A 23501-nucleotide genomic window follows, 5' to 3' on the forward strand; every position below is an offset into this window, starting at 1 on the left:
GGCAAGTAGCCAGTTGGGGATTGTCAACTTCTATCCATTGGAATTACCTTTGCTGGGGCACACTGTTTTGTGCAGGCTGGCATGGCCAGCCCAACCTCTGGCCAGCTACCAGGCCCTTCAGGAGAATTTGATGTCAGCAACAGCACCAGGGAAGACAAAACGAACACTGAGAATCAGAATAAAAACAAAACTAAAGATCCCCCCAAACCCACAAGTCTCCACAAGGAGACTCACTAAATCCTAATCCTCTTTAGCGAATAAAATGCACACCAAGTCTGACTTAAATTAAAATGTAGTTCTTTATTGCATTCCAAATCATTGCTGAAAATAGATTTCTTTTCCCTCCTATCCCTGGCCCTGTCACAGCAGGGTAATGTCAAGTAAAGGTCTAGCTGAGAAAATACACCAAAATACAAAGGAACTTATCCTCTGGCTTTTCCTGCTATTATTAACGGTTTATACTAGAACCCAAAACAAAACTCAGCCATTCTTATTTGTGGTTTTTACCTCCTAATAAAAACTGAGGTCCCTTTTTCACTTCTTTCTTCATTATAATTTTAAGTTGGTGGCACAATATTTAAAAAAACCCATTTTTTTGAAGAAGGGGATCACACCTCATGTTTAAAGCAGAAACATCATCTTTGCCTCCCATGAGATTATTTTTAATTTCAGAGACATCTATGACCGATTCCAAAACTCACATCTTGTTCCCATCAAAATCCATAGCAAAGTTTCAACTGACTTCAGTAAACATAGATCAAAGCCCCTGTGTTTATAAAGGTAATAAGCAGGGACTAGTTATGCATCCAGCAGAATCTGAGCCTCCAGACACATGCCTGAACACCATGTTCTATTTCTCATTTAGCAACTTCCAAACAAACGTAGTTCATATGACAGCATGCTACAAGCTGCATAGGTTAATGGAGGTAAGTGCACTCCTAATGTACAGATACAGCTCTGCTAATGCTGTTTGGTAGCAGTGTAAGGGAACTGTGCCTTACTCTGTTCGCTCTCTTTGGTTAAGCATGTCAAATTATGCAGGCGTTCTAAAAAATAAGCAAAAAGCAAGAAGGCATTCATATCAAAAGTAGACTGGAATTCAAATGATTTGGTTCAATGCCCAGCACTGCAGTTCAGCAAATGAGTCAACTTCCCTGCCTCCATTCTCATTTCTAAAATGACATTAACCACACTTACAGTCAAAACAAGCAAGGCTGACAAAGTGTTTGGAGTGAAAGCTGCCTTTAAGTTTTTGCAGCTTCTAGCAATATGTGGCTCCAAATCTGGGGATTCTAAGAATCTTTTCCAATACAGGAACATACTAATATAATAAACAATAAACATCATGGCAGCTGTACAAAAATGAGCAGGCAATCCATTGAAAGGTGGGGTTAAAAATCAGGTGTAAGCTGCTCCAAATTCACAGGGTATAAATGCCTAACCTTTGAGGATACAGCTATAAATCCTGAAATTCCATAGCTTGACCTATCTGTGTGGCAATGACTAATTAATTTTCAGAAAATAATATAGCCAGCTGAGTTGTTCTGTGTTTAATTCAGCTCAAACAGTCAGTCATAAGAGTCTCTTTCAAATTGGTTTGAGACCTAATCAGTGTATCCCACCATCACCAGGCAAGCAATCTGAGGTTTCATGGATTTGTGGTTGGTTTGTTTGGGTTTTTCTTTAAAGAAAAGGTGGAATTGAGTGAACAGAGCCACACTCATTAACAGTCTGAGGATTGGATGAGAAAGGTAGATTTTCATACTTCAATCCTTTCTTAAGGAAGATCTCTCTTAAAATGCTACAATAGACAACCTTTCCTGGCGTCAGTCAAAAATTTGTCACCTCCATTTTGCCTTTCCTTTTCACCACAATTCCTCTGTGTGGTATATATATACTCAACTGTGCCTAGGTCTCTTTCAAAAGCCAGAGAACTAATGCAACTGCTATTAAATATGATTTTTTAATCACTCCCTGCTTTTCCTCTCTAATTGTAGTTATTCCAAATACCAGCACATAATTAAAGAGGTCTTTTCAAAAGAAAAAAACATGCAGTCCTATTTGCCCTTGGAGGGAAAAGTAACCTTACAGGCCTATCAGTATTTTGCTGTGTAGTGCAACTAAATTAACGAGTGGAATTAAATGCAGAGCCAATTACAACATTTAAAAAACTTTCTTTATTCCTTTGTCTACATTCAACCAAAAAAAGTCTCCATGAAATCAGATTGTAGGTGCTTTTATAAGCTTCCTGCACATTATGTGAAAGCTTCACCTCTGCACAGTTTCTCACTTTAACAACAAAAATCTAACCTTTGTTGTTAAAAAACCTGCTAGCTTGCCAAAAGCAGAACATCCAGGTTCTGTTCCTTTCCGTGGGGACAGCCTTGCAAAGCACAGCCAATACTAGTGAACGCACCTGAGTAAATTACACAACTGCTGAGACATGTGGGTCTACCAATTTAGAAGTGTGTCAAAAAAGTGCTGAATATGCAGAAATATAAGCATGTAAGTCTTTTCAAGACTCCTCCCTGCTTCTAGCACCCACAGATATCGTACAAGCCCATCTGGAAACAGGACTGTAGGAGTTTGTCCAGACAAGACAATCCCTGCAGTAGGATCCTTGCTCATCAACAGCTTCTGCAGTGGAAATCACTACAGAGTAAAAGGTCCTCCTGGCTAACCCATTCTTAGCAGCTTCTGTTGCTACAGTATGGAAAAAACAGTTGTGAAAGGGCTCCAAAGTGAATGGTATGACTAAGCAAAGAGATCCTAAATATCTTCAGCAATGGCCTGAGCACCAACTGGACTGTTCTCAACTTTTCTAGCAGAATCTCAGAAGTTCATGATGACTTGCTGGTTCAGGGCTTAACGTGAAGTAGCACTGCTCTTCCATTCCTCACCCCACTCCAAGAGCTTTCACATTGCTGTAGACTGGATGCTTACTTCATGCAATGTGTGCACGGTCTACCACACAGCTGCTCCAGCTCAACTCCTTACCTTTTCAGAGGCTTATATGGCAAAAATAACCTGAAGTCCGCTTTCGGCAGATGGCTATTATGTACTTGTACGGTTCTTCATGTCTATAAACATTTTACAATGGAGAATATAGTGTGTTCTGGCCCCATCCACCTTCACTGTACATAAAAAGCTGATCCCAGCCCTAGTAATCTGTGAGATGCAAGATTTAGTCATGTCTCTCTTGGGAACAGCATGTTCAATTCAGGGCTCTGGCAGAGCTGACTGGGTGTAGGCTGGGCATTTTGAGAGCAGTACTCGCCCATTTCCTCTGAGCATTGGCTGAGGTCACCCAGGCCCAAACTGCTCCTTCACTAAATGCTGTCATCTAGGATGCAAGCTCACCAAAAGGAGTGGGGATACACATGCCTCTCTTAGCCTGAGAAAGAACTTCTTTCAACTAAACACTGCTTTCCTTTAGTGAAGTTCCCATTCATCAAATGTATCCCACTTATCTTTCATTTTCTTGATTAAATATTTTACTTGATAAAATTTGGCAACTGCCTCTCTAAAAACATTCCAAGTAAGAGAACAATAGACAGACAAATGAAGAACTAATGTTTCTTCCTTAATGCCTGGATTGTTACTAATGTTCCCAGAATATTGTTTTTAAGGAAATAATTAAAAAAAATAAAATCTTCAGGTTAAACCCCTGTTGTATTCTTTAAATGCTGAACTTCTTTTAGAGCAAGTTTCAAAGCCCTGTGTGGGTGGAGAAGCTATAAATAACCACATTCGTGCATGTTCCTCCTGTACAACACACAGAAAATGTGCTCTGCATCAGCACAGAAAGATGCTGCTGTGCTCTGCATGAGGCTTTTCAAGGCTGGCAGGTAGATTATTTTTTTTGCAGTTATACTGCTGGTCTTGCTGTTTGTGTCTGTTGTCCAATGCTAAGGAATCATACCTGGCAATTAACTGTAGTGTGATGAATTAGCAATACAACTAATTAGAGCTGTCACTCCCTTACCAAAAGTAATATTCATAAATACAGAAATATTTTCTTACCTAGGCCATATAGAAGATTCTGGTTGTTGCTGAGGCACTAGTTAGAATAGTGATTTTGCTCCTTCTGAGACTAATATGTTTTCCCCAGCTCTCTATTTCTTGTCCCATGTTCATCCTTTCAGATCAGTTTTACAGGGCACAACTGCCAGGTCAGTCAGGGATGAGGCCAGCTCTAGTCTTAGGACTGTCTCCCACAATCTGGGTAGTTTGCTGGGAAGTAATCAGAGCTTTCTGGAGGAATAACCCAGGTCTCTCACAGCTCCAGGGAATGGGAAGAAATATCTGCTCCAGGCAGAATGGGCACAGAAGCAAAGGTAACTTGAAAAGCTCTTGATTTTTTGCTCAAGCAAACCTCCCTTTCATTTTCCCTTATGATTCTTTCCACCATGCCATTTATGGTCTTGAGCTCCTAGGAAAAGAAATACCTGAACACACTCATTGTCTGGCACAGCTGCTTCTTCTTGTTCATTGAAGCAGGGGATCTCTATAGCTCTTCAGCACCAACAGGTAAAACAATATCCTAATTATTAGAAACCTCTTGTATGCTGAGTTAACAATGCTCAGACTATGCCACAAACATGCACACTAGATGGTTGGAGGTTTTTTTAATTCTTCTAATAATTATTTAGTATCTTATGTTTCCTCCTACCTCTAGTAACTCTGTTTTTCTTCTCTGGCATCACACCAACAGAACAGCAGCATTTGCAGACCTGATAGTAAGTAGAGACACCTGCAGGACCCAGCTGATTCAGATTTCTGATTGAAAGCTCTGATTTAGACTTCTAAGGTGTTGATCTCTAAGTGGTTGTTACTAATGACAGCTATCATCACACCTAATTTTTATGTTCGTGAACACAGCACCACAGTCCTGATTTTCATGTTTGTGAGAAGTATTTTGATCCTACAGAGCCCTTTGTGGCTTGCAAAGTATTTTCCTTGAATATGTTTGCTTCATTTTTTTTTTTTCTCAGTGGGACTGCCCAAAATGTAAAAGGTCCCCAAGAAATACAGTGAGTACACAGGAGGAAAAAAAGGAGCTATGTGAACTCTTTAGAAAAGTACATTATCCTCAAGTATGTAAATAGAGCAATCAGTTTTAACTCTGCCAGTGACAGATGTGCCTACAGGCTTCAAGAAACAAAACAAAACTAATGCAGAGTGGATAAAGATTCAGGAAAAAAAAGGAACTTCTTCACAATTCCAACCCTGATCTGCTTTATGGCCCCTTTCGGTGCCTCAGCTTCCCTGTCTGTAAAACAAAGAAAGAAATCCACTGATAGAGCAATGTCAAACTAAGATAATGATCTAATTTCTGCTACTATTAAACGTTCAGTAGTAGCCACTAAATATTCTGGGGGGAAAAAAAACCAAACCAACAACAAACCCACAAATAACCACAAATTAAACCCTGAACACATTTACTATGTGTTTTTTTCAGCTCCAGCTGTAACCAGTGCATAATTGTGTTAGTGTAGGCAGAAATATAATAGTATAATGGTAAACTGGGTAGGCACCTACCTTGGGAAATACACTTCTTGTCTACTCAGTAGGAAAAGAGCAACCTACATGACTGGCTCCTAACTTCAGTGTTCTGGGTCACTGTCTGGAACTGCTACCACTGTACTAATGCAAGATTGCACTCATAATTTAGACATTACTGTCCACAGTTTGACACTATCAACCTACCTAAACCGTTACTAGTTTAAACAAGATGTTTAAAGGCAAATAACAGTTAGAAAGGACTGATAAAGCAAGGATGAGCTTTACAACTGAGTACTCTTTAATACAAGCACTATGCTCCAGGCCCCTATAGGCACTCCCCACTGTGCTCATGTTCTCTGCTTCACCACAGAGAAAACTGCTGATTGACCAGGATATAAAATAAAGCGCTGCTTTAGGTTACTGGTGGGAATGGTGATTTAGTCATCTTGGTTTAACAAGGCTTAAAATCACAGCACACAGCAAAGACAGGTTTAATAAGAGAACAAATTCTATCTGGGAAAAATAGGTTTTGGTACACAGTCTCATTTCAGTAATAGCGAAACTTACCAGGATGGCACAATGCTGCAGTAGTCTTAAACACCCCTGCCAGGTCAGAACCCTTTGGGGCTGAACATTATGCCAACATAGAACCATAGATTCACAGAATATAGGGCTGGAAGGGACCTTAAGATCACCTAGTTCCAACATCCCTGCCATGGGCAGGGATGCCTGACACCATGTCACCTGAGGCTCTGTCCAAGCTGGCCATGAACAGTGCCAGGGATGGAGCATTCACCACTTCTTTGGGCAGCCTGTTCCAGTGCCTCACCACCCACACAGTAAAGAACTTCTTCCTTATATCTAACCTAAACTTCCCCTATTTAAGTTTGAATCCATTACCCCTTGTCCTATTGCTACAGTCCCTGATGAAGAGTCCCTCTCCAGCACCCTTGTAGGCCCCCTTCAGATACTGGAAGGCTGCTACGAGGTCTTCATGCAGCCTCCTCTTCTCCAGGCTGAACAGCCCCAACTTTCTTAGCTAGGAAAACGTAAGCTGTCTCATATAGGGCTCTGACCTGATTTGAGACTAGAGGCAAGGCATGAAAATGCAAACCATGTGGGGAAGGAGAAGTAGGAGAACAAGGATGAAACAAATGCCCTGAATGCCAGGAGTGGCTATCTCCATCAGGGACTTTTCTAGGATCTCTTGTCTTTTAAATAAATAGCCTGATGTCTCCAACATTTTCTCTCCCAGTTTAAGATACTCTTCTGTGTCAGGCTGTGCACAGGGAGAAAGGAATGCAGGTGCAAAGTTGTGTCTGACCTCCTGGCAGGGCTCCTCTGCCACTGGTTGTTGCCCAGGTATTCAGACCTGCACCACAGCATTTCTCCTGCTGTAGGGCCACTGCAACATCTCTTCTGCTTGCACTGCCCTTCTGTCAATCACTGCTCAGGCAAACCAGCTGCTCTTGACACATGGTGTCGCAGGGCAGAGAAGTCACAGCTCAGGACTGCAAATGAGGAGAGGGCTAAGTTACTGTGGTGTGTGAGAAGCTTCACATATAGCTCAGAGATCCCATGCTAAGCTACACACTCAGTATGTGAGATGCAGCAGAGCTGAAATAAAAAGCCCAGGATGTTTGCATCACTCTGTACTCTACTCATATCTCTATGGTTGATTTCTTCTGCATGTTGTAGCAGAAATGGATCCTATGAGGGTTTTGACAGGTGAAAGGCCAACGGCCTTACAGACTCACCAAAGGAGGCCATGGATAATGGCAGTGGGAATCTGTTTGTGGGGAAGCAAACAAACAGATGCGGAGTCCCCTGGCAGGCTGGTAACGCAGTGATAAACTAGGACAGACGTGCAAGGAAGCAGGACCAGACTTATGAAAAGCCCTTTCAGCAAGCAATATCCTTGAGCTGTTCAAAAGAAAATAAGAGGTACCTAAAAGACTCCAGGTGTGAGAGTCATGGGCAGAATAAGGGTCAGAAGTGGCTGGAGACTTCCCCTAAGAGCACTTTCCATTTCCCCAAAACTCAAGTTTTTTGCAAAAAACTGCTTTCGTTCTTATGTTTTTTTCCTAGCATGGTGGCTCCCAGAATATGGCATCCCCTCTTCCTGAACTTTCTTCTCTTCTGGTTTCCTGACACCTCACACACTTTGAAAACCTGAGGAGGTAGGCAAGCAGAAATGATAAACCAAAGTACATTTTGATTGTTTAAAGTTACTTTTTGCTGGAGGGAAAATAAAATAAAAAAAATTATTTTGTGTTCCCCTCCAACTTTTCCTCCTTATTTGGGAAGGGAACCGTCTCAAGGTCAGAGTGTTTTGTACGTTTCTGAAGCCAAAAACAAAAGTAATTTTCTCCATCCCTCAACACGTCCCATCAAAAAAAAATCTAAAAGGCAGGAAAGAAATAAGTAAAGAGGTATCAAAACAAAGGGAGGAGAAAGGTAAAAGACCAATGGACAGGCTTTAAATATGTTTGTTTTGCATGTTTCCACATTTGAAAGACATTTTTGTTAAAAGTGAACCATAGTGTAACATAAAAGAAAGTTTATAGCTGTAATAGTATACAGGAGTTTGAGCCAACTAGCTCTGTCTAAATGTGCCTGAAGGGTCACCCCAGCCTAGGCAATAGCTTCCAGAATTACAATCCAAAGATTACAACTTTAAAAAACAAGCAAGAAACTTTGTGTAAGAGTTCCATATGAGGAACATGAAACAAAAGAAGTTGCTTAAAAGACTCCTGTGAGCTAAACCACTGTGTTTACACAACTTCTCTTCCGTGCACAACTTCTCTTCCAAGGACAGAAATACCAGAACTCTTCAGTCAAGTTGGTTAGGTAAGGCAGCTACTGAAACAAGGCACAGCCAACAGGAGAAGCTAACAGAGCAAAGAACTGCTGCAGAGCACAGCCATATGGGGCACAGCTAGAAAAAATAGTTTGTGGCATGGAGTAAGGTAGAGCTGCTAGAAGGAGGAAAAATAGTGGAAATGACTTGCTTGGAGAGAAGCAGCTACCAGAAACAGGTCATGATGCCAGATCAGCTCAACATAACTTGGGCCTTGCTACCCAGCAAGACACAATAATCTCATGTCATGAGTGCAATTCATTACCAGAGGCGGAAAGTAACCAGCTGGCTGAGCAGCTGCTCAATGGAGGAAAAAACGTGAAATTCCTATAGTTACACTATAGAAACTAGCTATCATTATCCTCTTTGTTGTCTGGTTAGGTTTTTTCTCACTTCAATGAAAATACCTTTTGTTGGCCATCATTCAAAAGCAATATGGATTGAGCACTCCGAGTGACAGGCAGGATTGTGAAAAAGCTGGGAGGCCATGTGAGAAAATAATTGGCAGGAAAGATCAAGGGAAACAAATGGACTAGAAAAGAATTACTATTTTGGACTCCTAAACCAATGCCTAAAACAGCATATTTATTTCTCAGCATAAAAGACATATCATTTTTAGATAGTCCCAATAAATCCTGTAACACTTTTTCATAAGGGGTAAAACTGGAGTAGCAATGACTGAGCAGGAGTTGGTGAATCACACATCCTGACATGAAGAGTTCTAATCAAGAAGCTTTCAGTGACCTTTTGCAATTCACTCAAAAACAATCTTTTAGAAAACCCATAATCCTGAGATGAAAGAAACCATAATAAGCAAGAGGTACTATTACTGTTACTTCTTAAAAATACAGGAGAGAAAGTCTTCTGGCAGTCTAGCCTACATTTATTCAAAGACCTTATTTTTCTCCATGTCTTTGGTGATGATTACTCAATCTAGTAATTTCTCCAGAAATACACATATTTCTGGAGAAAATTCTACTTTATTTCTCTTCCTTCACCACTGCAGCCCTACTATTTTTGTAGGGCTAATCAGTAACAGACAAGTCTGATTCTTTCTCCTCCTTTGCTATGACAACGAGAGCCAACGATGCCTTTCAGAAACAATAAAGTACACATCATATTTTCAGGGATGTTGACATGCAGACAATCCTGGGATTGAAATAGACAATGAGGATATGATATACAAGGAGGATGATTCTGCTTCAGTGTAACAGGAAATTTTAGCAGTCCTCCTAGGACTGACTTGCAGTTTGCTACAAGGCAAATCCTGGATCAGAAAGGCACTGAGTGGCCTTGCATGATGACTAGAGGTGCTCTGCACCACACAGGATTGGGTTCTTGCATCTTAATACATCTCACCCAAAATTAAGTAATAAAATGAAGGTCTTGTCTGAAGAGCCTACCTTATTATTTCCCTGACAGTCAACAGTAAGAGTGGGAAGTATCCAGGGTATAATTGAGATCTTAGACAGACTGAGTCATTCTCTGAAGATGCCAGTGTCTCTCCATTGACTATAAAAGGAATCTACGCATTAGGCTCCTGACTTGGATGATTCAGTTACACTCCTAAAGACAGGCAGGACAAATCCAGACCACGAACAGTTGCATCTACCTACAGAGAACTATCTCTATATCACTTTTTTCATTTCTTCATACTATAAATTATGTCTTCTTCATCCACTATGAGGTATATTCAAAACCTCAACAAGTCAGAAGGATTTCAGAAGGTTTTCAGAAGGCCTTCTTAGAGATTCCTAAACTCTCAGTAAGAATCCAAACATTTGCAGTTCAAGAAATAGCAAAACAGACCATCTGAAAGGACTAGGCCTTGAACCTTGAAGGACAGACAGTTCTCTAAACAAGAAAAACACTTTTTGGGGCAGAAAGTATTTTGGGTTTTTTTTCAGTTCCTCTTCTCCCTTCAGTAGGTTCAGATTTCTTCAGATCCTATTTCCCAAGACAGCTGTGGAGCTCATCAAAGTGTTCTCACACTGCTTGTACATCAATGCTAAGTAAACTTTACTTGGTAACTGAAGCTGGCCCCTGAAGTTTGATATCCCTAGCACTACTGCTCTATGTGTAAATTAAAAAAATGATCATTATTATTTTTTAATCAGTGACTTTAAAAGCACAAAGAACAATTGTCTGCTTGGCTTAATAATTATACAGAGGAAGAAAGACACAAAGGTTGTTTGCAGATAATTTCAAGTTACACATTAAATCAAATTACGACGAGGACAGAGTATTGCTTATCAGTAACTCTTAAGGAATTTCCAGAATAGATATCATTAAATGAAAATGTAATAATTTAAACCTATAGTTCTTTGTGAAGAGTTTTGGCACAAAAAGCACAAGCTAATACCGATCTATATTTAAAGAGCATTGTCAGAAGCGTAGAACAGAGCTCCCTTTCTCTAACGAGTTTGACGTATTTACAGCAATTAACTTCTTAGGCTGATAGCCTGAGATATCTCTGAGGTGTTCTCATACCATATGCTGATCACTGGTTACAGGGTGCGAATGTGGCTGCCTGGACAGAGACACAGAGCCTAGCTCTGTAACAACAGCAATTGTCTGAACATGCTCAAATATAAATGTCATGTATTAGCACTCCTCACTTGGGAAGCATAGATTCCTGTAGTCCTTTGAAGGGCAGATTTCTATGCCAGAGTCACTGGTAAAGAGGACAAATGCATGTTATTTCTTTCAGCTGTGGTCTTTTCCAAGAACCCTGTCCTGTTTGGGCTGGATAACCCTGAGCGCACTGTCTATAAATGCCCCATGTCTCTGCAAGCTAAACGAACTAGAGAAACATCCATATGAAATCACCAGAAACTGAAAAAATATGTGGGCTATATTCTCCTTCCTCGTACGGCTGCCTTGTGTGGCAAATTAGCACAATCTGGTCATTGAGTAATAGGGATTGTATAGCTGTGCAGAGTGCTCTTATTGTACTTACTCTCTCTGCCGCCACCAGAGCTTAGAGACACATACGTAGACAGAAGAAATCATCTGCAACTCCTGCATAGTCCCATGCCACTGTGGGTTCAAATTAAGGAATGACAGTCATTTTTTAACAGTTTGAAATAAGCAACTGACTCACTCAGCAGCCCCTGTGTTATTTAAATTGGCCATGTCATTATTAACTGATTTCATAATATCTGCAGGATACTAATCAGCACAAATATACCACCACTTTACTTTCAAACCAGTGTCAGTGCTCGTTACTTCTTAGTCCTCTTCAGAATATGAGTGGGGCTACAAATCTCTTCATTGCTTAGACTTGCACTCACATTGCCTGAAAAGATGCCAGTTCCTTTGGCAGGAACAAAAGGAATGGAATGAAAATTGCTCTAAAGAAGCAGTTGCCAAGATGTTTTATTGCATGGTCTGTGATGAGGAGTGGATGGAAACAAACAAACAAATTTATTTTTTTTTACTCCAAACATACAATCCTTTACTGCATAAATAATAAAGCAGACAAGCACTAAATAAGAGGCTATTAGAGACATAACGTGAGTTCGGACATGTGTACATTTTATTAAATTAGCCCTTTAGAGCTATGAAGGTAAAAGTTGTATGGTGATCTATCAGAATTGTGTGGTGAGACATTTATATCAGATAATAAACCAGTTGGGGACATTGGCCTCAACAATTTCTGGAAGGACAGGGTTAGTGAAAATACAGGTATTTATCTCAATCATAGATAACAAAAGGTTGTTTTCTCTCCTTTTATATCCCATTGGGAGAAGGTTGCCAAGTAGTGTTACCAGTATTGACTCCTGAATTTCTTTTTCATTAATTTTTAGGGACAAGACAACCATAGTTGAACCTCTACCCACTGTCTAGTATAGGTCACATATACCTTCTAAGCTCAGAGCAAGTACAGCAGTAACACTTTGAAAATGTAAACATATAAGTGACAAACATTAAATGCATCTCATTACTTGATAAATTTACCAAAGGGGCTGTGAAAATTTTCTAGGGTGCTTTGAATTGTAATGTTTTAATTAGTGGTCTGTCAGTGGTAGGTATTTACAGGCTAAATCTGCTTAGATGGAACACAGACCATGTGATGTATTTTTGCAGGGTGCTGTGGCTGAAGTCATATGGTAGTAAATGTAATCTTGACTTGATTATGATGTTCTTTTTTCTTAGCAACCGTTTACAAATAAATATCCTGTTTTACAAGACCCAGTGAAGGTATTATTGTAAACAAAGCATAAAAAGAGATATATAGATTGTTTCTTCTGTCTTTGAAACAAACTATGATAAGTTGGAAAACTACAGAATGTTGAAGAACTCTTCATTGCTTGAAGTGATCAAAACAACTGAGTGTATGCATGCATATGGGGGTGTGTGTACAGACCTAATCCTCTTGTGCGAGAGCTAAATGAATCATGAACTGCCTCAAATATCCTACCATTTTTCTGCAAATGGACTTATGCAGATCACATGCATCACATGAAGTGTTCAGCATTCTCAGATAGTGTATGGAGACAGATAGATGTTGGCAGGATATTTTTCCATATAAATGATGTCAGGATCATGCCCTGATCTGTTTTTTCGGCCAGTAGAAGCCAGACACATTACAATTTAAAGTGTTTGGTCATGAAGAGAGACAGCCTTTCCTCTGCAATACTTTGCAGTTTCCCACAACAATGGCAGCTAGTAAATGTAATGATATCAGTATGGCTGCATGGCCTTTTTATACATCACTAGAAGCAGATAACTGCACAAGAAAACCAGAGCTATGTCCGTTAATGTATCTGGGCATGAAGCAAACAGAACACAATCCACGAATTTAGAAAAAAACAGGTGAATCTGACACTGGTCTAGCTTGACCTTTTCAATAACCAAGAGGATTTGAGACATCACTACAGGTGGTATGGCAACAGTCTCAGTCTTCTCAGTATATACTTACCTTCTTGCCAGTAAGCATTTGTTAGTGTCATCTTGCTGTTTACAACTGGTCTTCATCTGACATGATGGGCCTGTTCCATTTTGCCATGCAGAACCATCACAGCTAACTCAAGGCTCTGTACATAGTCAAGAAACTCCCATCAGCACACACAGTATCTCTATATCCACCTATTTTCAAGCTTTTCTTTTACAGGCAACCATCACAACCACAGTGAACCAAGAAGGAAGCAGCACCAGCAGTGACCTCGAGAGAATCATATGCATCTGTGGAGAAAATGGCTGCTTGTGTGTATGTATGGAGATGATGGAAAGACTAAGAATTCCCATAAGAAGGAATGAAGCCTGCAGAATAAGAATAGCAGTTTGACTGTTCTGTCACGAAAGTGCTTTAGAATACGAAGTTCAAGGCTTATACAGACCATTTCAATAATGCATCTGATGGGTCTCTATTTTCCTTCTTCTTTAATAGGTACACTTCAAGCTTTACAGCTTCACTTGAATGAGTTTATGAAGCAACAGAATTCAGATAAAATTCTTGCCCATATGAAACAAAGGGGGCTGGGGAGGCAATGGGGTGAAGAACAGCATTATAAAATTACTGCAGCTATTTCTAAGGCTGCTTGGTAACATCTGCTCACAGTACAACCCTTATGCTACCCTTGCTGTTTAACAGTGTTGCTGTTCAAGCGGGCAAAGAGAACATACCAAAGTGGAGAGATGCATTCAGAGGCATGGGTAAAACCATGGTAAAGCAGAATGCAACAGTGGAAAGCAGTGGAAATTTGAGACAGCATGAGAACAATTTTAAATCTCCCCAGAAATGGAAATGGTGTTAATTTGCTGGTAAATGGTCTGCAGAAAGGGAAGACCCAGAGCAAAGAGGGAAAAAAGGAAAAGCTACCAAAAATGGGCTGAAGCATTTGCAGCAATTACAGAATATCTGTATGAATGTCAAAGGGATTTTTCTCCTCTCTTGCAGGACAGAATCTTAGTACCTCCTCCCTCAGCTGTATTCTAAAAGGATCAAATAGTGCAGCTCTTCCCTATCTGGAATGATAGAGAACTTCTAAAAAATAAATGAAGCAATGAGGTATTGTACACACACGGTAACCCAATATTTTAATAATGATCCTAAATATTTCTGGTGTTAAGAGTTCCTTATCAGTTCCTGCCTGCATAGAGCCTTGTAACAGCTCACAAATTGTCTTAACTGCTATCCCTTTTGAATGAGTGGTGCTCCATTTCCTGTGAAGGCTGCAAATGCAGTTTCACACCATTTATTTTCTTTCCTTCTTTAAAATGCTATACATTCATAACTTATTTTCCTTAGCACATCATTATTTACCTTGGTTCACATGTGCAAACTGATATAATTGTATTAATACATAGACGTAATAGCAAATAATCTTGTAAAATGTCTGATGGTGTGAGGTAGTGATTACTTTTAATGATGTTTTATAGCACAACATTTCTTACACTGACTTTGTAACTTAGCAATCCAAAGTGTTTAAACTTTCTTCTTTTCCTACTGCACAACTTGTATTTTGGTTATGACATGACTAAAGATGCCTGACTTTCTATCTCAGAATAAAAAAGACTTTTATTTCTTTTAATCCATCATTTTTAATGTTTTCAGGTTTTCTGCAGTTCAAACCCAGCTAGAATAGAAATTATTTCCTTGACAGGGTGAAACTCTACGAGAACATAGCCCCGACCTGCAAGTAATGCATACAGCATGTAGTCAGGCCTTGCAAATGGTGCAAAATACACCAGGAATTATACGAATTAGCCCTGTTCAGTACAGTTTAACCCTTAAATAAGTCCAAAAGGCATACAACTGGCCTACTGAAGAGCCTTCATCCAGCTGACCAGTTTCTCAAGAGCTCTCTATGAGCACTTGATATTCTATGCCTAAATACTTGATCCCTCTGGCAAGACTAACTAGAGTAGTTAGGTGAGGAATTATTGATCTCTTAAGATTCATAAGAATCTCTTCTTGGAGATGTGTCTTTACAAGAAGGTATTACTGCCATTAATGGCAGATGGAGAGAATGCAAAATACTTCTGGAGACTGTATTAAGACCATGCAGCATAACAAACCCTGTCCCTATTCACATCTGCTTTTAAGACAAGATTGATAAAGAACAGCTGACGTGAAAAGAAAGGTATAGACGAACAAGTGAGGGAGTATAAATTCTGACATGGAGATCATGTTTCACCAGAATTATTACTTCACTGGCTGCAGAGGGTGAGCCACAGGACATCCTGACCAGGAAAACGGCATCTGTTTGAAAACCCTTAATTTTGAGCTGGTGAAAAGGGAAAAGGAGCATCTTCCTTACAGAAACTACACTGTATCATTACTTATCTAGAAGACAGAAAAGTCTAACAAACTTAAGGCTCTCCTGTCAAGATTTGTTCTCCCACATCTTTATCTTTTAGACATGAACCAGGAAGAACTCAGTTAAAAGTTATTAAATTTTGACAAGACAACAAATTATTAAAGATAAATGTTATTTATGATTAGTGACAACATACAGGTAGACAGCTTCACCTGCCAACTCATGGGCATTTAACAAAATAAACATAATATGAATTGCATGACAGATATATAGGAGGTGATTACTTCAAAAAAACCCAAACAACCAAACCTAACATACTCGGATATCTTCCTCCTCCTGATGGAATCTACACTTCATATTTCTATTTAGCTGATAAATTCATTTATGACTTACAAAGCATTTATCTTGAATAGTACAGATGTTTAGTGAACAGAATGATTCATCTCTTCCTCTTTACTTTCTAAGTAGGACAAAGAGATGCCTCCAGTGTGTGCTAGGACAGAAACATGTCTGTCACTAAGTTGTTGCTTCCCAGATAATAACTATCCATTAAAAGAAAAAATTTGGAAGATTGCTGCCAATGGAACTCACACAGAGTAATGCTCTCTGAAGTGATTGTACTCCATAACCATTATTGCTTGTTTCTTTTTCTCTCACTAAAATTCACAGTATGTACAAAAGACCTGCTCCTTTTGAATATCAGTGACACAGCCTCATTGCTTTCATATGTGGGAAGTAAAACTCTGAATGGTTGTCATAAAGAAAATTCATAAACACTTCTGCTGACTTCAGAAGATGTAAGAGAGAAAGTTTTGGGTTTGAAAGATTGAAGAATACCTAGGATAACATGGGTTCTTATTGACGTTATATACCACAACTGGAAAAAGGATAACAACATCAGAATTTACAATCCCTGATTTTTGAGATTTTAATCCCAGAATTGTATGAACTTCATACAGTTTGCAGAGAGTATTCTAACTGAATTCCAAGTACATGCTCTATTTAACATATAGCTTATGAATTTCATTACCATGCAGTATGATTGCTGACACATAACAGAAGTGAAATTGCTTAAATTAAGCATCTGTTACATTAAGTCCCAGTTTTAGCTATATATATGGCATAAATATTTGTGTGGTTTTATAGGAAAAATTGAGCAGCTAGAAATTCTGGCAAACTTTTCAAGACTGTGAAAGAAACGGTCATAGATATTTGTAAAGGATATCTACAGATGTAGTTCTGCCTCTGCTGGTATACTTCAACTATGGCACTAACAGGTCCACAAATTTTCATGTTGAATAAAAGTTGCCTGTCTCCTGTCCATGCTGGTTCATGTCTATTTTGCATGTGACAGCTTTGTCATTCTGACTTCACCTCATTTTTCACTTGGAGGAAGGCAATGCCATAGAGAACCCCAGGGACATTAGAATGCTCCATAAACATGATTAGAGCATTCAGCCTCTTCATTTAAAGCAAGTACCATATTGCTACCAACATCTGCTTCAGGCTGTAATGGGGCCCTTAAACAAACCACACCATCCTGAATGAGCAGAGTCTCGTAACATCTGTTGATTGTGCTTGCATTATCTGGCAGCTACTAATGTGGCATCTCATACATAACTGTCAGTTACACTGTTGTGCTGGTATTCAAATGGATTCCTTTGGGAGAGAACAGTTATTCACCTGGAGCCTAAGTTCTCAGAGACAAGCCTGTACTGTATAAACTGTGTTTCTGTGAAGTGGGGTCTGCACATTGGAGTGCTTGATACATTTGAGCCAGCAAATTCATTGCACAGGCACATGGACTCCATAAGTGCTAATAATGCAAAGATCGTCTAAACACCACCACTAAAAGGTCTGTATCTGCACTGTTTCCACTTAGGAAGGTGAAACACACCACAGTTTGATTGCTTTTTACACTTGAAATTTTTTTCTACATCACTTTCTCAAGACCCTACAGCTAATTCACAGAATCACAGAACCACAGAATGGTTTGGGTTGGAAGGGACCTTCCAAGGGAATTTTGGAAAATCATTTGGGTATCTTGCAGAAATGGTATGTTGAATCTAAATCCAAGTGTACCTCATTGCAAAGTATGCTCAGGAAGCATCAATGCAGCTCTCACTGCCTTTTGGCCTGCTGTACAGTGAAGGCATACCCTTCACATTTAGGGAACTTATCTTTGTTACATTGCTTCCAACCATACTATCTCACCAAAGCATTATAAAATGCACTGAACATACATGGTATAGTGGTGTCGCACTGAAGTCATTTGGTTGTGTTTTTAAGAAGCTACTGTGGAATGTACAACTAGAATAGCACATATAGTACATAAACATCTGGAATTGCAGTAGCTGTCACAGCAACCACACAGCTGTAACAGCAACCCACAGTGCAAAACCAGTTTTTACCAACAGTATCACACAGTAACAGCAAAAACAAGAGGAGTCCTCCTGGCACACCATCACCAGAGCTTCGCCACTCCTCACAGACAGTAATAGACTGCTCAAAAATACCATTAAATTGCCGTATCTTAGGATCCAGCTCTGCAGCCCACAGCACCATGGGTAGTTGCTCACTTGTGAAAAATTAACCACTGAAAATAGTGTCATATTCTAGTGGGCAATGGACTGATCAATAATCAACAGACTGACTGATGATTTCCAACATGAAACCAAGAGGTACTGAAAAGTGCATTAGGATTTTAGCATAGATATAGCTGCACGTGAAAACTTGGTTATGGGAATATCCTCTAGATGAGTCAGCAAACAACCTTTATGGCTGCAAAGAAAGGACCATTCTTTATCTCCTTTAGTAATGATATTACCTGTTGAACATCCTGCTGGAAAACACAGAGTTGCAGCCTTTGGTGTAGCCGGACCTTTCTGTGTTGCCAGATGCTCTCTAGGCGCCGCTGGTGATGCAGGACCTCATGTACCACATCCAACACCTGGTGAACAGCCTTGGAGTAATTTGCAGTAGCAGTGAGGGATTCAGAATTCCCAGGGCTCAAGGGACGCTGTAGGACATCCAGCAAGGCCTTTCCATCCTGGCTCACCTGAGTGAAGAAATAGGTCTACTTCACTGCACTGGTACTTAAACATCCAATAGGTAACAGAGAACAGTCTAGCTGACATTTTTCCCCTGTCTGTTTTCCTTATTTTAGACAAAAAAGAAGACCTCATAATATCTCTTTTTGACTTGTACTTACACATTCAGCACTTGCCTTCACTTCTTAGTGGGCCTGCTGTGTAACTCAGCAGGAGCACAGATACTGTACTGCTGGGACTGCATAGAGAGATCCCAAGACTATATTACAATCTGACACTTGGGCACTGAAAATTCTTGACATATACTAGTTGATGACAGGTAGCATTTGCAATAGCGGGCCTATTTTTGTGAGGAGGTGGCATTTTAAGAAAACCACAGATGGCAGAGTCATTCATATTCTGTATGATAAGGGAGAGTCCTTTCTTCATAGGATTACTAAGTATATATATACATTGGGACCTGTGATATTCCAATTCTGTGTTTCATTCAGTGGCAGTGAAAAATAAAGTATATGATAGTGATTCTTTTCTTCCCCAGCAACAGTTCAGAAGGACCTATAATCTCCATATTCAATGGGCTACAAAGTTTGCTGACAGATGCAAAGCCCTCTGCACATGTGCAATCTTTTTTGAGCATACTGAAACACATTTGCGGATGCAAAGGCATTTGGGCATTAAAAAAACTCAGAATGCCAGATTTTTTAATGCCAGATTTTTTTCCTGGAATATTCCTGGAGCATTTTCATATTGCAGGGGCAAAATGAAAAATGGAACCATAAACCCTGAACTGCTATTAACAAGTGTGTGCATGCACTGGTTCTCTACAAATAGCTTTCTGAAATATTTTTCAGTTGCAGATTGCAAAGTTAAAATATTTTGTTCAATAGAAACAGTAAATGAGAACATTATTGGAATCCTTCTCCTTTTCCCAGCCCACTTTTCCCTCTGAAACAAACTGGAGTGAAAATTACAAGATTTCCTGAAGTGTTTTTATTTCTATGCAATCACAATCCCCAATTTTGCCAGAGAATGGCTTAATGTTTTTCATATATTTTTGAACTTTATCAGTCAAAGCTAAAACACATCTCAAGGATTTCCAAGTTTCATTTATGTCCATATTGTACGTTGCATGTTCAAATGTAGCATGTTCAAATATCCTTTAATACCCAAACCTGTGTCTTTTGTCAAGCCATGCTATGTCCCAGTCTTTTGTAGCAGTGTATATCTGGTGCATTTTCAGAGAAATCAAGAGAGTCTTTGAGATTTATACTGGAAAAAGTGGGAGTCAAATCTCATCACATTTATGACTATTAGGTGGGCTTAGGCAGATCCTTGGAGATTTTTTTAAATATTCAGGGCAATTTGGAATTAGGTCAGGAAATAACTGGAGAATCCATAGGGAGTGGCTTTCCATACTCAAATTCAGTTGCAGCTGAAAACCAGCTGGAACAATTTGCACATGCTGGAGCCTTCTAGGGTCACAGAGGGAATGATTGTACTCGCCAACAGCATCGGATAGTGGTGATATGAGGGAGGATTTTAGGAGGAAACTCTGAGGCACAGGTGTTAACTTGGCAACATTATGGAGGTGGCAATAGCTGCTGGGCAGGAAGAAGCAGCTTCTAGACAGGAAAGGAGACAAGGCATACTATATTCTATTTTATCTGTGGGAAGATAATCAGCCAGAATTTAATCAGGGAAACAGGAAACCAAGGCTATGCACACACTTGGAGGCAGAAACTCACTCTTTGCACTGGCTAAATTCACTGTGTGAATTCAGTACATTCCCGTTACTTTGGGCTTAGAGTTGGTCGGAATCTGTCCCTGGATGGTGTTACAGTACTTTTAGTATGGTCCCTGTTGATTTACACTGACAGAATCAGAACTAACAATAAAGGTTCAAAAGTTTACCAGTAAGAGACACATGATTGCACAGACAATATGACAGGCATGCTTTACGCAGGACAAGTTTCCTGGAAACTTTGTGCCATAATATAGACCTACTCATACCTACACCATTTCCCAAGTGCAGGCCCTGCATGTCAGTTTTTTGCCTCCTGGAGGTATAACTCTGAAATTCTTCCATTTTGAAGGCTCAGATCCTTGGGTATACTAATCATAACTGATCAAAACACCAGACAAAATTCATTCACCGTACGGAAAAGTGCTCTTCCAGAGCTGCCCAGTAGGTGAATACGGCCACAAGGCTTTTACAATGAAAAGTCTCAGTGGTAGGAGCAGTGCAGAACAAAATTGTTGTTTCAAAGGTAACAGCTTGTATGCCCCTACTTCATCCAAAGCTGAGACAGGACAATGTTCTCCCATATTTGTGGTGTAAGGCAAAGAGGGAGTACACTTTCGCATTCTCTCTTAATCCTTTTTCTTCTATAGGATTTAGGTTTTTATCTATTGCATGATAATTTGTTCCTGTTCTCTAAAAAGCCTCAGAGATTAGAAGCTATGATTTTTCCCTGATGGGCATAGCCTTCCAGTTATTCTCTGCACAGCCAGAGATAAATGCCAGACCTGAAGTGCTTGTGTTGTCCTGCTAATAATCATTAACACAAATCAGCAGCTATTAGAAGTGTTCTCCTGCTCTCCAAATTACATGCTTGTCCCATCATGCTGGAGTAAATATATGGCAAGGAACACAGTGGCAATCAGGTAACCAGCAGTACTCAGTATTTGCAAGGATTACATACATATTCCAGGATACTGTATCTTTTGCAGCTCTGAAGTTCTTTGGCTTAAAAGATTTCTTTTCTGAAAGTGTTTTTGTTGTGAACGTTACTGCATTCCCAATCAATGGGCACAGAAGGTTCGTGCTGTCAAAGTTCACAGATGAACAGATTTCAGAAAGGAGGGCAACAGCTTCATAAATTGAGAACCTACCTACTCTGCTCTTCAGTAATACCCCTGTTCTCCTTATAACTGCAAAAATAGATCACCAAATCTCTTCATGTGAATCTTTTGAATTTCTCAAAGACTAGGCAAGCACCAATAACCCGGTTTAGCTGCATCACTTCACTTACATCTCATGTTGTATTTTTCACAAGTACTGCAAAACTCTTAAATTGAATAGACCTGCACCCAGCATGACATGCAGTGTCTGTAAGGTGTAAGTGCCAGAGCTGCATTTGTGAAAGCAAATTTGACCATTTCTCACTTATTTTGAAAAGCACATAATTGTTGCTGGACTCTCTGAGGAGGTTTAACTCACCACCTGGCACAACACACATACACTGCAGTCATATGGTGATATTCCTGCATTTTGTCTTCATGGTAAGAGAAGGGCTAGGATGGGCAGCATGCAAATGCTACTGTAAGTTATGTGATCTTGGGTGAACAAAAATACAGATGTTGTGCTAGGGGAAAAAATCTCCATGGATGCTGTGTGTATATATTTAGGGAATAAGTTAAAATGTGCAGATATGCTATATATTGGGTCAGAAAGACCTCCAAAGCGTTTGCAAGTGACTAGACTAATGGTGCCATCTGTGAAACAGCTCCAATTCACACTAGGGAAAAAAAGTGGTCTTTAGAGTGAATATATCATGCCTCTAGGAATAGACAATAAAGCGCAGTTAATCATGCCGCAGTGAACAGGATGCTCTTACCATCAACCAGGCTCAAGCCTGACTGGAGAAAGCCTTTCTCTCTCTTCCTCCCTCCTTATCTTTACCAAATCAGTACAGTTCTCAGTAAGGGCGTCCCAAGTTTGTCTCCTGCTGTCAATCCACTAGAAACACTGGCGGAGCAACATAAACACACTGGATAGAATCACCTAGAGGAACTCTTCTTGCAAGAGGGGAATCTGCTAAAGGTATACATCTCATTGTGCATCTCCTCCCTCCAGCACTGTTCTACCCAAAGTAAAAGTAAGAGCACCACCTGATTCTCAGAAGGAAGAATGCCTGTTCTGCCAGCAGCTTGGCTTAGTGCAGGAAAGGACTGCTTAGCTGTGGATCGCATATCAGGTCTGTGGTCTCTGCCTCCACTATTTCTGAGCTTCACTCAAGTGCAATAAAGGAAAGAAGGCAAATAATTATGGCTACAACCATGGCAAGCTGGAAAAACAGAGTCTCCATAAGGTTCTTTGGGCATCTCAGGTTCTTGCAGTGAATCTGAACTGCTTTGTTATACTCTGTGACTGAAGAGAAAAGGCCCATATATCTTAGTAAATGTTAATTAATATCCTATTAAATATCCATATGAAATGGTTATCCATTTATTGCAAATTTCTTAGAATTATAGAAATAGAAACAGATTTTCAAAGACTCAGCAGGACAAGAAAGGAAAGAAAAAGCTGCAATTTTCATCCCACCACAGAGACCTCTGAGGGAAGGAACATTATTTTCTACGGGCAAGAGGCATTATCTAGATTGAAGAAACAGGCATGTGGATAGGAGGCAGGACTCCTAAGGCCTTTCAGCTCACTATGTAGCTGTGAGAAAAGGGATGAACCTTTCCAAAATAAGAGACTGTAATCTTTCTGGCACTTCTACACACTGTTTAAAAATGTACTTATTGGTAAAATAATATAGAAATGTTTTAAACAGCTGTGTTTGTGATAAGTTATAGCTTTCTGAGGAAGCATCAGCAAAAGCAATATGCATGTTAAAGGCTGCTTTTGGTTATGAGTTTTAAAAGAATTTTCATTTCATAAAAACTAAGATTGATAAACAAAATGTCAGTTTCAAACATTTTTTATTTAATCATAATTCACTTAGTTTTTAGAAATAATTTTTAAATGCAATCAGAAAACTTATTTTCACCTGTCTAGGCACATCTATAAAAGTCACAGTTGCAACTAGAGGCCAA

At 39.7% G+C, this 23501-nt stretch overlaps 1 protein-coding gene across 8 annotated transcripts in view; it reads right to left on the reverse strand.

Moving 5' to 3' along the window:
- KALRN (kalirin RhoGEF kinase) overlaps positions 1 to 23501 on the reverse strand; it is a 514962-nt gene that overhangs the window by 246001 nt on the left and 245460 nt on the right. For all 8 annotated transcript variants that reach the window (XM_030485889.1, XM_030485890.1, XM_030485893.1 and 5 more), the window contains exon 10: positions 18458 to 18688. In XM_030485889.1, coding sequence (XP_030341749.1) covers positions 18458 to 18688 — 231 coding nt within the window. The remainder of the gene's footprint in view (positions 1 to 18457; positions 18689 to 23501) is intronic.

Source organism: Strigops habroptila, chromosome 5 (genome assembly GCF_004027225.2).
Source record: "Strigops habroptila isolate Jane chromosome 5, bStrHab1.2.pri, whole genome shotgun sequence".
Classification (NCBI taxonomy): domain Eukaryota; kingdom Metazoa; phylum Chordata; class Aves; order Psittaciformes; family Psittacidae; genus Strigops; species Strigops habroptila.